General features: G+C 43.7%; 1 protein-coding gene across 1 annotated transcript in view; it reads left to right on the top strand.

The window, feature by feature from the left end:
- Positions 1-17,057, top strand: part of abtb2b (ankyrin repeat and BTB (POZ) domain containing 2b) — a 356,813-nt gene extending 339,756 nt beyond the window's left edge. Inside the window, exons 17-18 of the mRNA XM_041198333.1 lie at positions 7,879-7,992; positions 15,840-17,057. Of these exons, the coding sequence (XP_041054267.1) occupies positions 7,879-7,992; positions 15,840-16,037 (312 nt within the window). The 3' untranslated portion in view covers positions 16,038-17,057. The remainder of the gene's footprint in view (positions 1-7,878; positions 7,993-15,839) is intronic.
- The last annotated feature ends 1,338 nt before the right edge of the window (positions 17,058-18,395 follow it).

Genomic DNA, 18,395 nt, shown 5'->3' with positions numbered 1-18,395 from the left:
GTGAGGGATTCAGTGATGGTAATGCCATTGAATGTCAAGGGGCAATGGTTGGATTCTCTCTTGTTGAAGCTGGTCATTGCCTGGCACTTGTGTGGTGCGAATGTTACTTGCCACCCCAAGCCTGGATATTGTCCAGGTTTTGCTGCATTTGGACATGGACTGTTTCAGTATCTGTGTATTTGTGAATGGTGCTGAACATTGTGTAATTATCAGCGAACATCCCCACTCCTGACCTTGTGATGGAAGGAAGGTCATCGATGAAGCAACCAAGTGCTGAGGAAACTGTGATACTAGTTGCATAATGGCAGGCAGAGTATCTATTGATATTATAGCTGTGGAAGGTCCAGATCCTCTACCCCCTTTCCGATGAGGAGAATTGGCAATCTTAGCTGAACTGTTGAGGTGGTGTTGAATGAATTTCAAGAGGTTTCCAGAGGAGTATTCAATTCTGCTGAATTGTGTGTGCTGTGTGAGTAGATGTGAAATATTTAGCAAAAGGGTCAGGTTAGCTGCCCTCTATAGACTATAGAGGAACTGGAGGTAAGCTAGATGGAAGAACCATGTTACACACAGTAAAATTAAACAAAGCTTTCGCTTAAATATGAATTAGGAGGAGGAATAGGCCACTCGGCCCCTCAAGCCTGCTCCGCCATTCAATAAGATCAGGGCTGATCTGATTATAACCTCAACCCCACATTCCTGCCTACTCCTGATAACCTTTCACCTGCTTGTTTATCAAGAATCTATCTAGCTCTGCCTTAGAAATATTCAAAGACTCTGCTTCCACTGCCTTTTGAAGAAGAGAGTTCCAAAGACTCATGACTCTCAGAAAAAAGTCCTCCTCATCTCTGTCTTAAATGAGTGACTTTTTATTTTTAAACAGTGACCCCGAGTTCCAGATTCTCCCACAAGTAAAAACACCCTCTCCACATCCACCCTGTCGAGACCCCCCAGGATCTTAGACGTTTTAATTAAGTCGCCTTTTACTCTTCTAAATTCCAGTGGATACAAGCCTAACCTGTCCAGCCTTTCCTCATAAAACAATCCACCCATTCCAGGTAGTAGTCTAGTAAACCTTCTCTGTACTGCTTCTAACGCATTTACATCTTTCTTTAAATAAGGAGACCAATACTGTACACAATACTCTGGATGTGGTCTCACCAATGCCCTGTACAACCTCCCTACTTTGTATTCAATCCCCCTCAAATAAATGATAACATTCTATTAGCTTTCCTAATTACCTGCTGTACCTGCATACTCACCTTTTGTGATTCATACACTCGGACACCCAGGTCCCTCTGAACCTCAGATCTCTGCAATCTCTCACCATTCTTCCTGCCAAAATGAACAATTTCACATTTTCCCACATTATACCCCATTTGCCAGATCTTTGCCCACTCACTTAACCTATCTATGTCCCTTTGTAACCTCCTTATGTCCTCTTCACAATTTACTTGCCTACCTATCTTTGTGTCATCAGCAAATTTAGCAATCATACTTTTGGTCCCAAGTCATTTATATAAATCGTAAAAAGTTGAGCCCCAGCACTGATCGCTGTGGCACACTGCTCGTCACATCCTGCCAATCAGAAAAAGACCCATTTATGCCAACTCTCTGCTTCCTGTTCATTAACCAATCTTCTATCTATGCCAATATGTTACCCCCTTCACCATGAGCTTTTATTTCTGCAATAATCTTTGGGCCAGGATTTTGCCCTCGGTAGGAGCAGTCAGGAAGCCAACCGTCTCCTGTGACCACGATTTCGCACTGGTGGACCAATTAAGTCCTGCCCAGCGTGAAATGTGTGCGGCAGCGCTCAGCCCTACCTGTGTGGAGGTTGGGAGGGGGCGAGCAGGGAACTTAGCGCCTGCACACAGGTGTGTACTGGAAAAGCTCCCTGAGGCACAGAGCTGCCTCAGGGAGATGAAGAGGTTTGAAAAGTAATAAAGCATTTTAAAATGTTAAAAAAACATGTACCCTTATGTGACTCTGTCACATGACTAGGTACATGTTATAAATGAAATGTTGAAATTTTTATTTTATTTTTATTTGCTGTTGGAAACCTCATCCTGCCCATGGATGAGGTTTCCTAAATAATGCAAAGGCCGCTTGGCCTTTTTGCCTCACCGCCAACTGTAAGGTTGGATGGGCAGCTAAAACTTTCATTTATTTGGTACTTTAATGGCCTTAATAGGCCTGTTAATTGTCGGCTGCCGACTCCCGCACGCGCCTGCTGACCGAAATGTCGCGTGACATCGGGGCGCTCACCCGAAATCATCGCACGTCATTTCATACTCGATTGTGTCACGCCTGCCCTACGAGCGCAGTATTCTGGCCTTGATGTGGCACTTTATAAAATGCCTTCTGGAAATCTAAGTACAGTACATCCACCAGTTCCCCTTTATCCACAGCACATGTGACCTTCAAAGAACTCCAATCAATCGGTTAAACATAATTTCCCTTTTACAAAACCATGTTGACTCTGCCTGATGGACCTGAATTTTTCTAAGTGCCTGCTGTGACATCTTTAATAATAGCTTCTAACTTTTCCCCTATGATAGATGTTAGGCTAACTGGCCTATAGATTCCTGCTTTGTGTCTCCCTCCCTTTTTGAATAAAGATGTTATATTTGCTATATTCCAATCTAATGGAACCTTCCAGGGAATTTTGGAAAATTAAAGCCAGTGCATCAACTATCTCACCAGCAACTTCTTTCAGGACCTTAGGGTGAAGTCCATCCGGACCTGGGGATTTGTCAGTCCGCAGCCCCAAAATTTGCTTAATACCACTTCCCTGGTGATTGTAATTTTCCCGAGTTCCTCCCTCCCTTCCATTTCCTGATTTACAGTTATTTCTGGGATGTTGCTTGTCTTTAACATTTTCAGTTAACCACAGATAGTGGGCTCTCCCCTTGGAATTTTTCTTTCTCATTGGAATGTATATATTCTGTGTATTCTGAAATATTCCTTTAAATTTCTGCCACTGAACTTCTGTTGTCATATCCTTTAACCTGATTTGCCAGTTCACTTTAGCTAGCCCAGCTTCCATGCCCTCATAATTGCCCTTATTTAAGTTTAAAATATAGTCTTGGACACACTCATTTCTCCCTCAAAATGAATGTAAAATTCAATCATATTAATTATGGTCACTGCTACCTAGGGGTGCCTTCACTATGAGTGTATCAATTAATCCTATCTCATTGCTTGATCCAGTGTAGCCTGCTCTCTGGTTGGCTCCAGAACATGCTGTTCCAAGAAACTATCCCAAAAACATTCTATGAACTCCACGTCTATGCTACCTTTTCCATCTGATTTTTGCAGTCCATATGTAGATTAAACTCCCTCATGATTATTGCTGCATCTTTCTGACAAGCTCCCATTATCTCTTCTCTTATACTCTGTCCTACTGTGTAATTACAATTAGGGGGCCTGTACACCACTCCCATAAGTGACTCCTTGCCTTTATCATTCCTTATCTCAACCCAAACCACTTCTACATCCCAGTTTCCTGAACTTAGGTCACCCTCTCTAATGCGCTATTACCATCATGAATTAACAGAGCCACCCCTCCGCCTTCCTTAACTACCCGTTATTCCTAAATGTCACATACCCTTCAATATTCGGTCCCAATCTGTGTTATCCTGTAACCATGTCTCTGTAATGGCTATCAGTTCATACTTGTTTCTATTTGCGCTCAGTTCATCTGTTTTGTTTCAAATGCTACGCATGTTTAGATACAGAGCCTTTAGCTTTGTCCTTTTATTGTTTTTGTAGTATTTAGCCTTATGTGCTGATATACTTTTGGAATTGTACCCTCTGTCCCTCCCTGTCACAGTCTGTTTACCATTTCTCATATTAGTACCTGTCTCCCTTGCCTTGTCTCTACTCTTTGGTTTACCACATCTTCCCAAATTTGATCCCTTGCCCCATTATTCAGTTTAAAGCCTTCTCTACTTCCCTAGTTAGGCGGCTCACAAGGACAATGTTGGGAAAATGATAGAGTCTATTTTAAGGTATGTAGTGCAGAGCATTTAGAAATACATAATCTAATCAAGCAGAGTCAGCATGGCTTCATGAAGGGGAAATCATAACAAATTTTTTAGAGTTCTTTGAGGAGGTAACAACCAGGATAGATAAAGGGGAATCAGTCGATGTAATATATTTGGATTTCCAAAAGGCGTTAAAGTACCACAGATAAGGACACTTAACAAGATAAGAGCCCATGATGTTGGGGGTAGTATATTAGCATGGATAGAGGATTGGCTAACTAATAGAAAACAGAGTTAGGATAAGTGGGGCATTTTCAGGATGGCAACCTGTAACTAGTGGAGTGCCACAGGGATCAGTGCTGGGACCACAATTATTTACAATATATATTAATGACTTGGATGAGGGAAGTGAATGTACTATCGCAAAGTTTGCAACACAAAAATAGGTGGAAAGGCAATTGGTGAGAATGACACAAGGGGCAGAATTTTGCCGCTGGCAAGCAGGGGGCGGGGCCCACTCACCAACACATAAAATGATGCGGGATGATGTCAGGTGGAACCCCCAACGTCATCCCACCCCATTTAAATTTTCAGGAAGGTGGGGGCGCAGCAAAATCAGCTGTGGGCCCGCCGACCTGTCAATGGCCAATTGAGGATCATTTAAACAATTAAATGACCTGCCCGTCCAACCTTAAGGTTGTCGGGTCGGCCAGGAACCCAGGCGGCAACTAGAGAAAAACATGAAACCCCATCCAGCGGCGGGACGATGTTTTATGCAGGATGGTAAAAATTTTAATAAAGTTAATCTGTAAATTATGAACATGTCCCATCTCATATGACATTGTCACATGAGGGGACATGTTAGGGAATTTTTTTTTTTCTATTTTTAATATTTTTCAAAGTGTCAGCGAATCTCCCTGAGGCTGCACTTAGCCTCAGGGAGATGTGCACTCTGTCATGCGCATGTGTGAAAGAGCGCACTCTCGCTTTTGGGGAATCCCTCCCACCCGCACAGGGAGCGCATAGTGCTCACGGTGGGCGGGTCGTAATTGGTCTGCCCATGTAAAATGGCGGCAGGGCCACTTCTCCGGCGGGGATTGGCTCCCCACCCGCCGGAGATTGGGTCGGGCCCACCCGCTCGGCAGGCAGAACATTCTGCCCAAAGAGTCTACAGAGGGTTGTAGACAGGTTAAGTGATTGGGCAAAAACTTGGCAGTTGGAATATAATGTGGGGCAATGTGAAGTTCTGCACTTTGGCAGGAAGAATAGAGGAGCTGAATATTATTTAAATGGAGAAAGACTGCAGAAAGCTGCAGCACAGAAGGATTTGGGGTTTTTGTGCATTTATGTTAGCTTTTTGGGATTCAAGTTCAACAGGTAATAGGGAAGACAACTGGAATGTTGGCCTTTATTTCAAAGGGAATGGAGTATAAAAATAGGGAAGTCTTGCTAAAACCATACAAGGCACTAGTTAGACCACACCTAGAAAACTGTGAACAGTTTTAGTCCCCTTATCTAAGGAAAGATATACTGGCATTGGAGGCAGTCTAGAAAAGGTTCACTAGGTTGATCCCAGGTACAGAGGGATTTTCTTATGAGGAGAGGTTGAGTAGGTTGGGCCTGTACTCACTGGAGTTTAGAAGAATGAGGGGCGACCTTATTGAAACATATAAGATTCTTTGGGGCCTTGACAGGGTAGATGCTGAGAGGTTGTTCCGCTTGTGGGAGAGTCTAGGACCAGAGGGTATAATCTCAGAGTAAGGGGTCGCCCATTTAAGACAGAGATGAGGAGGAATTTCTTCTCTCAGAGGGTAGTGAATCTGTGGAATTCTTTACCGCAGAGGGCTGTAGAGGCTGGGTCATTAAGTATATTGCAGGCGGAGATAGACAGATTTTTAATCAGTAAGGGAATCAAGGGTTATGGGAAAAGGCAGGAAAGTGGAGTTGAGGATTATCAGGTCAGCCATGATCTCATTGAATGGCAGAGCAGACTCGATGGGCCGAATGGCCTATTTCTGCTCCTACATCTTATGGTCTTATCAATGGGCTCGAGCCCCAGCACGGCTCAGGTCTAGACTATCCCAATGGTATAGATGCCACTTTCCCCAATACTGGTGCCAGTGCCCCACAAACTAGAACCCACCTCCCACACCAGTCTTTGAGCCATGTATTCATCTCTCTAATCTTATTTACCCTATGCCAGTTTGCACATGGCTCAGGTAATAATCCATTATTATTATCTTTGAGGTTCTGCTGCTTAATTTAGTTCCTATCTCCTCATACTGACTCTACAGAGCCTCCTTCCTCATCCTGCCTATATTGTTGGTACCTACATGGCCCACAACCACTGGATCCTCTCCCCTCCCACTGCAAGTATCTCTTCAGCCTTGAGCAGGTGTCCCGAACCCTGGCACTGGGCAGGCAACACAGCTGCCTGGACTCTCACTCTTTGCTGCAGAGAACAGTGTCAATACCCCTCACTATACTGCCCCTCACTACCGCGACATCCCTTTTTGCTCCCCCCCCCACCCCCCCTCCGACTTGGATGGCTTCCTGTACCACGGTGCCATGGTCAGTCAGCTCATCCACCCTGCAGCCCCCACTCTCACCCAAACAAGCTGAGAGAACCTCAAAGCTGTTGGACAATTGCAGAGGCTGACACTCCTGCACTCCTGCCCTCTGGGTCTCCTTACCTGCCTCCCTCACAGTCACACCCTCCTGTCCCTGACCACTGACCAAAGAAGGAGACCCTATCCTCAGGGGTGTGACTGCCTCCTGGTATAAAGCATCCAGGTAACTTTCCCCCTCCCTGATGTGTCGCAGTGTCTGCAGCTCAGCCTCCAGCTCAATGAAGTTCCTCGAGCCGCAAACACTTACTGCAGACGTGTTTTCCCTGGATCACACTGGCATCCAGGAGCTCCCATATGCTGCAGCCTTGACACATCATCTGTCCTGCCATCCTTAATGTTTTAAATGATTACTTAATTACATTAATCACTTATTTACATTGCTTTCTTATATATTTTATTAACTTTACCACCAGTTTGTGTACTATTTTAAACCTTAGGGATAGATTAGAACTTACCCACTTACCAGATACTCACCAAACAGCTAGCTCCTTTCCCTGTAATAGAGCAAGAACCAATTTCTGTGGGGTGAGAAAGATAGAAAGAAGAAACAGCCACCTCCTTCTCCCACTTCACCAAACTCCCCTCTCACCAAACTCCAAGTCGTCACTCAGTTAGTCGGCTGCACTCCGTTTGGCAAGGCAAGGCTGCACTAAAGAACCCTGAATTTATAGTAAACTGAACAGGGGCCACAGTAACCAGATTCAACCAGTTAGCTAATTAACTACTCAGCTCCTACAGCTGAGAGTGTGCTTACCCTGTCTAAACTGCAAAAAAGAAGTTAACCTGCTTACACAATACTTTCCAGTTAGCTCTTTGAGCTCTGAACAGTCATATGGACTCAAAACGTTAACTCTTTCTCTCTCCACAAATGCTGCCAGACCTACTGAGTTTTTCCAGCTTTTCTGTTTATCTTTCCAGTTACTGCTAATTACTGACTAGATTGGATTTTAAGAGCAAAATTTATGAACTAAATTAACACTTAAAACTGCCCCACTCACCAAACTCCACAAGTCTTCACTCAGTTAGTTGGCTGCGCTCCGTTTGCCCAAACATACCTGGGTAGATGGATAACAGACCCTCCCTGTTGAAGGTGGTATTTTGTACCAATCACAGCAACATGGATGTAACAGGTAGAACCAATTGCTGATACAGGGAGGTGTGTTTGAAAGAATTCTGATTGTACTGCTTCCCATAAGAAAATCAAAATAAAGATATTCATATTCTATTTGACTGTTTTTTCTCTTTTGTTTTTTCTTCAGTTGCTGTCAGCAGCCAGTTTGTTTGAGCTGGAATCATTGCAAAGACATTGTGAGATCATCTGCACCCAAATCATAAACCTGGAGAATGCAGTCATCATTTATTGCTATGCAAAGGTAAATTTGGTCTAATTCCTTTCACAAGTAGCATTCAGTCCTTTGAGCCTGCTCCACCATTCAGTATGATCATGGCTGATCCTCTATATCAACGCCATAGTCCCGCTCTCTCCCCATACTCCTTGACACCTTCAGAGTCTAGAAATCTATTTCCTTCTTAAATATATTCAGTGACTTGGCCTCTACAGCCTCTGTGGTAGAGAATTCCACAGGTTCACCACCCTCTGAGTGAAGAAGTTTCTCCTCATCTCAGTCCTAAATGGTCTATCCCATATTCTCAGACTGTGACCCCTTGTTCGAGACCCCCCAGCCAGAGGAAATATCATCCCTGCATCCAGTCTGCCCATCCCTATCAGAATTTTATATGTTTCAATGAGATCCCCTCTCATTCTTCTAAACTCCAGTGAATATAGGCCTAGTCGGCCCAATCTCTCATACAACAATCCTGCCATCCCAGGAATCAGCCTGGTGAACCTTTGCTGCACTCCCTCTGTGGCAAGTATATCCTTTCTTAGGTAAGGAGACTAAAACTGCACACAATACTCCAGGTGTGGTCTCACCAAGGGTCTATACAGCTGCAGTCAGAAATCCTTGCTCCTGTACTCAAGTCCTCTTGCAATGAAGGCCAATATACCATTTGCCTTCTTAACTGCTTGCTGCACCTGCATGCTTGCTTTCAGTGATTGGTGTACAAAGACACCCAGGTCCCTTTGCACATCAACATTTCCCAATCTATCACCACTTAAATAATACTCTGCCATTCTGTTTTTCCTACTGAAATGGATAACTTCACGTTTATCCACGTTATACTGCATCTGCCATGAATTTGCCCATTCGCTCAACCTGTCTAAATCACCTTGAAGCCTCTTAACATCCTCCTCACCATTCACATTCCCACCAAGTTTCATGTCATCAGCAAACTTGGAAATATTAAATTTTGTTCCGTCATCCAAATCATTGATATATATTGTGAATAGCTGGGGCCCAAGCACTGATCCCTGCGGTACCCCGCTAGTCACTGCCTGCCACACCGAAAAGACCCATTTATTCCAACTCTGTTTCCTGCCTGCTAACCAATTCTCAATCCATGCCAATATATTACCCCCAATCCCAAGTGCTTTAATTTTACACACTAACCTCTTAGGTGGGACTTCATCAAAACCTTTCTGAAAATCCAAATACACCACATCCACTGGTTCTCCCTTATCTATTCTGCTAGTTACTTCCTCAAAAAACTCCAGTAGGCTTGTCAAACATGATTTACCTTTCATAAATCTGTGTTGATTTTAGAAAATATCAACGGGATTTGACAAGTGTCCTGCTATCACATTCTTTATAATAGACTCTAGCATTTTCCTTACTATTGAGGTTAGGCTAACCGGTCTGTAATTCACTGTTTTCTCCCTTCCACTCCTTTTTTAAATAGTGGGGTTACATTTGCCACCTATAATCTGTCGGGACTATTAGAGAATCTACAGAATTTTGGAAGATGACAACCAACACATCCATTATTTCCATGGCCACCTCCTTTAGTACCCTGGGATGTAGATTATTAGGCCCTAGGGATTTATCAGCTTTCAGTCCCATTAATTTCTCCAGCACTATTGTTTTAATAATAATTTCCTTCAATTCCTCCTTTTCACTGGTCACTTGGTTCCATAGTGTTTCTGGGAAGTTATTTGTTTCTTCCTCCATGAAGACAGAACTAAAGCAATTGTTTAATTGCTCTGCCATTTCCTTGTTCTCTATTATAAATTCTCCCATTTTGGATTGTAAGCGACCTACATTTATCTACACTAATCTTTTTCTTTTTACATACTTAAAGAAGATTTTACAGTCTGCTTTTATGTTCCTTGCAAGTTTCCTCCCAGACTCTATTTTTCCCCTCTTAATCAATCTCTTGGTCCTCCTTTGCTGAATTCTTAAGTAATAGTCAGGTTTGCTACTTTTTCTAGCAACTTTATGACTCCTTTTTGCATCTAACTCGATCCTTAATTTCTTTTGCTAGCCATGGTTGGGCTGCTTCACCTGTTATGTTTTTGCACCAGAAAGGAATGTATAACTGTTGCAATGTTTACATTCATTCCTTAAATATTAGTCATTGCGTCATGTCTTTTAATGAAGTTCCCCAATCTATCTGAGCCATCTCATGCCTCTGTAATTTACATTGTTTAGATTTCAGGCCCTAGTTTCAGATCGGATTACTTCACTTTCCATCCTACTGAAGAATTCTATCATGTTATGGTCACTCTTCCCTCAAGGACCCTGCATAACAAGATTATTAATTAACCCCTTCTCATTGCACAATATCAAATCTAGGATAGCCTATTCCCTAGCTGGCTCCTTGGTATATTGGCCAAAATAACCATCTCATATACACTCCAGGAATTCATCTGCTACAGTGTTATTGCTAATTTGATTTGCCCAGTCTATATGTAGATTAAAGTCACCCATGATTATTGTAGCACCCTTGTAACATCCATTTCTAATTTCCTGTTTAATGCCATCCCCTACCTTATCACTACTGTTTGGAGGCCTATAGACAACCCCCACTGTTTCTATCCCTTGTTGCTTCTTAGCTCCACCCAGATTGATTCGACATCTAGATTTTCTGATCCAATATCCCAAATCACTGTTGCAGTGATTTCACCCTTAACTAACAATGCCACACCACCTCCTTTTCCTTTTTGCCAGAACTTCCTAAATATCAAGTACCCTAGGATATTCAGTTCCCAGCCTTGGTCACTCTGCAGCCATGTCTCCATTATCGCAATCATATAATGCCCATTTATATCTATTTGCGCTGCTAATATGTCTACCTTAATATGAATGCTTCGTGCATTCAGATAGTGCCCATAGACTTGTCTTTTTTAACATTTTTTTTGCAGTATGACCCTATTTGCTGCCAGCCCTTGTTTTCTCTGCTTTCCAATTTTGCTTTCTACTTTTCAGTCTTTCATTTCTACCTTTATAGCAATAGGATAATTATATTAGGTGATTTCAACTTTCCCAGCATTAATTGGGATAGACATAGTGCTAAGGGCTTGGATGGAGTGGATTTCTTGCAATGTGTACAGGAAAACTTTTCAGGTCAATATGTAGAGGGTCCAACAAGGGATGGTGCATTGCTGGACCTAATTCTGGGGAATGAAGCCAGACAGGTGGCTGAGGTGGTGGGGGGGGGAGCATTTTAGTGATAGCGACCACAACATGGTACAGTTTAAGTTTGTTATGGACAAGTTGCAAAAAAAAAATGTTTTGGATTGGGGGAGAGTGGATTTTAGTAAAATAAGGCAGGATCTGGCCAAGGTAGACTGGGAACAGCTACTTGTGGGGAAATCTACAGAGGAAGGAAGTAGGGGGGTGGGCGGGGTGTTCAAAAAGGAAATGGGGAGGGTACAGGCTCAACATGTTCCCTCTAGGGTGATAGGAAGGAGTAACAAGCCCAGAGAACCATGGATGACCAGAGATATTCAGGTTACAATGAGAAGGAACAGAGAGGCTTTTAGCAGGTACAAGGGAAGCAAATCAGCAGAGGCCTTAGTGGAGTACAGAAAGTGCAGGGTGGAGCTTAAGAAAGCAATTAGGAGAGCAAAGAGGGGATATGAGAAAGCTCTGGCTAGTAAAAGTGGGCAAAATCCCAAGATATTCTACAAGTATCTCAATGGGAAGAGGATAACCAGGGAAAGAGTAGGGCCCCTAAGGGACCAAGGGGGCAATCTATGAGTGGAGCCAGAGGACATCGCTAGATTGTTGAATGAATACTTTACATCTGACTTCACCCAAGAGAATGAGGATGGAGGTATGGAACTTGGGGAGAGAGACTGCGAGGCTCTTGAACAAATTGGTATAGGGAGTGACAAGGTATTGGAGGTGTTGGCAGGCTTAAAAGTGGACAAATCTCCAGGTCCAGATGATTTGTGTCCCAGACTGCTGAGGGAGGCAAGGGAGGAGATCACAGGGGCTCTGACCCAAATTTTTAATTCCTCTCTGGCCACGGGGGTGGTGCCAGAGGACTGGAGAACAGCTAATGTGGTTCCGCTATTTAAGAAGGGTTGTAGAGATAAGCCAGGGAACTACAGGCCAGTATGTCTCACGTCAGTGGTAGGGAAACTATTGGAGAAAATTCTGAAGGAGGGAATCCATTTCCACTTGGAGAGGCAAGGTTTGATCAGGGATAGTCAGCATGGCTTTGACAGAGGGAGGTCATGCCTAACAAATGTGATTGAATGTTTTGAGGAGGTGACCAGGTGTGTAGATGAGGGGAGTGCAGTTGATGTAGTTTATATGGATTTCAGCAAAGCCTTTGACAAGGTCCCACATGGGAGACTTATAAAGACAGCAAATGCACATGGGATACAGGGTAATTTGATAAGGTGGAGTCAAAATTGGCTTAGTTGTAGGAGACAGAGGGTGATGACAGAAGGATGCTTTAGTGACTGGAGGCCAGTGTCCAGTGGTGTACCACAGGGATCTGTGCTGGGTCCCCTATTATTCATCATTTATATAAACAACATAGATGACTATGTGGGGGGTAGGATTAGTAAGTTTGCGGATGTCACAAAGATTGGCTGGGTGGTTAACAGTGAGGTTGAGTGTCTTGGGCTACAGGAAGATATGATGGGATGGTCAAATGAGCAGATAAGTGGCAGATGGAATTTAACCCTGAAAAGTGTGAGGTGATACACTTTGGAAGGAGTAATTTGACAAGGAAGTATTCAATGAACGGCATGACACTAGGAAGTTCTGAGGAACAAAGGGACCTTGGTGTGTGTGTCCATAGATCTCTGAAGGCAGAGGGGCATGTTAGTGGGGTGGTGAGAAAGGCAAATGGGACACTTGCCTTTATCAATCGAGGCATAGATTACAAAAGTAGGGAGGTCATGTTGGAGTTGTATAGAACCTTGGTGAGGCCACAGCTGGAGTACTGTGTGCAGTTCTGGTTGCCACATTATAGGAAGGATGTGATTGCACTGGAGGGGGTGCAGAGGAGATTCACCAGGATGTTGCCTGGGATGAAACATTTAAGTTATGAAGAAAGGTTGGATAGACTTGGGTTGTTTTTGTTGGAGCAGAGAAGACTGAGGGGTGACCTGATCGAGGTGTACAAGATTATGAGGGGCATGGACAGAGTGGATAGGGAGCAGCTGTTCCTCTTAGTTGAAGGGTCAGTCACAAGGGGACATAAGTTCAAGGTGAGGGGCAGGAGGTTTAGGGGGGATGTGAGGAAAAACATTTTTACCCAGAGGGTGTTGACGGTCTGGAATGTGCTACCTGGGAGGGTGGTGGAGGCGGGTTGCCTCACATCCTTTAAAAAGTACCTGGATGAGCACTTGGCACATCATAACATTCAAGGCTATGGGCCAATTGGTGGTAAATGGGATTAGGTAGGTAGGTCAGGTGTTTCTCACATGTCAGTGCAGACTCGATGGGCCGAAGGGCCTCTTCTGCACTGTGTGATTCTGTGATTTGTTTCCCTTTTGTCTCTCCTGATTTCCATCCCCCTGCCAATCTAGTTTAAACCCTCCCCCATAGTCCTAGTGAGTATCCCTGCAAGGATATTGGTCCCAGTTCTGCTGGGGTGCAACCTGTCCAGCTTGTACAGGTCCCATCTTCCCCAGAATCAGCCCCAATGCCTCAGGAATCTAAACCCCTTCCTGCTACAGCATCTCTCCAGCCACACATTCATTTGGTCTATTCCCCTATTTCTGATCTCGCTAGCACATGACATCGGGAGTAATCCTGAGATTTCCAGCTATGAGGTCCTGCTTTTTAATTTATTTCCTAGCTCCCTATATTCTGCTTTCAGGATCTCATCTCTCTTTTTACCGATGTACTGATATGGACCATGGCCTCTGGCTATTCACCCTCCTCCTTCAGAATGTCCTGCAGCCGCTCAGTGACATCCCTGACTCTGGCACCATCCTGGAGTCACATCTGCGGCTGTAGAGACGTCTACCTGTTCCCCTTACAATAGAATCCCCCATCACTATCCCTATGCCACTCTTGTTTCAAACTCCCACCCCCTCCCTGTGCAGCTGAGTCACTCATAGTGCCACAGACTTGGTTCTTGCTGCTTTCCCCTGAGAAACCATCTCCCCAGCAGTGTCCAAAACAGAAAATCTGTTAGAGAGGGAGATGGACCCAGGGGACCCCTGCACCTAGTGCTTTTACTTTGTCTGGTTATCACACATTCCCTTTCTGCCTGTGCACTCTTTACCTGCAGTGTGACCACCTCACTGTACATGTTATCTGTGAAGATCTCATCCTTGCAGATGCTCCACAGTGAATCCAGCCACAGCTCCAGCTCTGAAACATGGAATTTGAGTAACTGCAGCTGGAGATTTGGGCACCCTGGACACTGGAAGTCTCCCTGACTCTCCACATCGCACAATTTAATTTGCCATACAGTTGGTATTTGAAAATGATTAAGAGAATTCGCGCCATGTCTGGGCCAATATTCATCCCTCAATCAATAGAACTAAAAATAAGTAACCTGGTTATTATATGATCATTATTCGTGGGATTTTGGGCTGTGCCCCTCGAGCCTGCTCCGCCATTCAATAAGATCATGATTGATCTGTTTGTGCTTTGATTTCCACATTCCCATCTACCCAGATAACCACTTGTCTAACAAGAATCTATCTACCTCTGCCTTAAAAATATTCAGTGACCCCACCTCCACCGCCTTCTGGGGCAGAGAATTCCAAAGTCGCACAACCCTCAAAGAGAAAAAAATTCTCTTCATCTCTGTCCGAAAAGGGTGACCCCTAATTTTAAAACAGTGCCCCCTAGTTCTGGACTCACCCACAAGAGGAAACATCCTTTCCACGTCCACCTTGTCAAGGCCGTTCAGGATCTTGCTACTTCAGTCAAATCACCCCTCAGTCTTCTTCCAAACCCACGACCACTACCATCTAAAAGGACAAGGGCAGCAGACACATGGGACACCACCACCTGGAAGTTCCCCTCCAAGTCACTCACCATCCTGACTTGGAAATATATCGCCGTTCCTTCACTGTCGCTGGTTCAAAATCCTGGAACTCCCTCCCTAACAGCACTGTGGGTGTACCTACACCACATGGACTGCAGCAGTTCAGGAAAGCAGCTCACCACCACCTTCTCAAGGGGCAATTAAGGATGGGCAATAAATGCTGGACTAACCAGCGAAGACCACATCCTGTGAAGAATAAAAAAAATAAACTCCAGTGGAAACAAACGCAGTCTGTCCACCCTTTCCTCATAAGACAACCCACTCATCCCAGGTATCAACCTAGTAAACCTCCTCTGAACCACCTCCAACACATTCCTCCATATTGCAACATTCGTCTACATTATAAAAGACTGTGAAGCATTTTGAGATGTCACAATGGTATGAAAGATGTCAGATAAACACAAGGGGCAGAATTTTGCCCTTGACGTGCGGCGGGCAGACACCTGAACTATGCCGCTGCCATTTTGAGTGGGCGGACCAACTAAGGCTGTCCGCCCACCTTCCTGAAGATTTAAATGGACCGGGATGACATCAGGGGTTCCTCCCAACATCATCCCGAGTCATTTTCCCCTCGGCGAGCAGACCTCACCCCCAGATCGCCAAGGGGAAAATCCTGGCCAAAGTTCTTTTGTTCATTGACTCCGTTGAAAGCTAATTCCACACATGCAGCACCTTGTGAAGGTGTTACATCTAAACTGCTTTCATCAACTTTTCTAAATTTAAGTCTATGCCCATTCATTGTAGGAAATTAGAAATAGTCGCTAAGCTGCTCATTTTAAAGATGTGTAAATTCAAAAAAATGTAAAGTCGCACTGATTTACCACCCAGTAACTGTATATTTTGTTGTCCTCAGATACACAATGCTACTGAGCTGCTTTCTTACACTGAGAGCTATTTCCTGAAAAATATGAGTGCACTTCTCGATCAAGAGTCTTTCAAGCAGTTGATTTATGGGCGCAACAGCAAATTGCAAGGCCTGGACCCCCTGCAAGGCCTGGACATGGCATTGGCCAACCGGATGCGGTCACTCTACATCACATCAAGGGTGTGATGAAATATTGATGAACTATAAACTGGAAACATTATGTACAGTCGCAGACACCCCCTGTGGACATCCATTCTCCCAGTGATTCTCTTTCCCTCACTTTGTGATGATTAGTTCTTCAGTAATTTGAGCAACTTCAGCAGCACAAATTATCCACAGTAAAGTGAACTTGATAATTTCACGGTGGTTATACAAAACCAAATCAGGAAATATGTTGGCATCTGCATTTTATAATTCTACATCATCATTTCTCACCCCCTGGTATGTCTCTCAGCTATTTCACCTCTCTTCTATTTTTACTTAGTTCTGTTGAAGGGTCATTCGGACTCGAAACGTTAACTGTGTTCCTCTCCGCAGATGCTGCCAGACCTGCTGAGTTTTTCCAGGTATTTTTGTTTTTGTTATGTCTCTCAGCTATATTGGAGTATTGGTCAGGGGTTATCTGAGCTACATTTCTCTTGTCTAAAGTGACATGGGACAGATCAGGTTAGTAATACCAATGCCTTTGCAAATGAAAGATAACTTTCAACAGATATTCCTGGCCTTTTCTCAAGCTCAAAAGAGCACAATGTATGAGGGTCTGTGAAAGAGAAAAACTTCAAACTCTACTTGGAAATTACAAAATCAATCTAACTTCAATTAGTACACCCTTGTGCACAGGAGGACTAGCACTATATTTATGGGGGTCATAACTGAAAGATTGTAGTCAATGGCATTATTATTAGTTTGGTAAATTATGCTTTAATAAATGTTTGGAGTATGTATGTGCTGGTTATAGACTAGTCACGCAGAGGTCATAATGCTTAATTACAAAGATACAGTCCTGGCTGATGTGGCTGAAAACTTGACTGTAAAGGTTGAAATTCCTTTGTGCAGTAATTTTTGATGCATGGTTAGTGACATCAATTTCCAGTTGGCTGTTTTAACAAGGTCAACAACGAGAATAGACAGGTTAATGTCTTGGCTATAACAAGGAGAATTTTCTGCAAATGTATTCATTAGTTTATTAAAAGTAGCACAGTGGAATTTCAGTCTCAACGTGTACTGCAACTTAGCATTTATATATTGAATGCACAGGATTTAATAGTTGTCCTAATAATCAATTAACCAAAGGTATCAGGGCGTTATAAAAAAATAACTGATTACATAAAACTGTCAGACAGGTCTCTCTTCTTTTGGTAGTACATACTAAGATGTACTGATCTTTGAAGCCTAAGTCAAATGTATCAATCATAAAAGACCATGGGATTAAAGATGATAACGTATAGAATAGTTTAGCCTGGTAGATTAGCTTTCCATTAATTTATGGAACCATTGTTTACATCTTCAATATAGCACTGACAACATTCCAATTTAACAGCACACGCTACTCAAATGCATCCTTTCATGGAATGTGCGTGTCGCTGGTGAGACCAGCATTTGCTGCCCATCCCTAATTACCCTTGAACTGAGTGGGACATTTAAGAGTCAACCACATTGCTGTGGGTCTGGAGTCACATGTGGGCCATTGGTGAACCAGATGGGTTTTTATGACAATCAATGCTAGTCTCATTGCCATCATTACTGAGACTAAGTTTATATTCCAGGTTTTATCAAGTGAATTTAAATTCCACAGCTGCTTTGGTGGGTTTTGAACCTCCATCCCCAGAGCAATAGCCTGGGCCTCTGGATTACTCATCCAGTGACCATCACTACTCCACTATCTCCCTTTTGTTCTAGTAGAAATACTCAGACAAGAAGTTAATCAGTTTCTTTCAATAAAGAAACCCATTAGAACTTTATAACCTAAGCATTTGTTTAATGTCAGTGGGATATTGTGCCCGCCAGTTTTCCAATGCAGAGCTATAGCTCATACAACTGACACCATTCCCAGAACAATGCTTTGATATATTCTTAACCAGAGTTCCTTATAAAACCCCGAATGTGAATCTGTGTGGTATCATCATCAGCTGTTTATTGACTCGAGAATAATGCTCAGGGCCGTGAGTTTCTGCCATGGGTCTTCATATGACTGAACAGGCTGATTCTCGACTCACAAATGTTTGGGCCTATGAGGCAGGACATCCCACAAGGTTGTGGGATCCAGAGTGCAGGATCAGCTTCCTTTCCTCCTCTGCTTCATCATTAAGATGTTGGGGCTTTAAGCACGATACAGCTTGATGGACAGGCTGTTACCATTCTGAACAATTGGTAGCAAGTTCCTCCTGGTCATTAATGTCAATGCTGTCGTGCTTCAAGGGGAGCTTCAGAGTGTCTTTGAAGAGTTTTCTTTGTCCTCCCCTGGAACACTGGCCTTTTGAGAGTTGAGAAAACAGGACCTGGTGGGGGGGACACTTTTCAGCCATCTGGACATTGTGTCCAGTC

Source organism: Carcharodon carcharias, chromosome 10, assembly GCF_017639515.1.
Source record: "Carcharodon carcharias isolate sCarCar2 chromosome 10, sCarCar2.pri, whole genome shotgun sequence".
Classification (NCBI taxonomy): domain Eukaryota; kingdom Metazoa; phylum Chordata; class Chondrichthyes; order Lamniformes; family Lamnidae; genus Carcharodon; species Carcharodon carcharias.
This window is presented reverse-complemented; position numbering and strand designations above follow the sequence as displayed.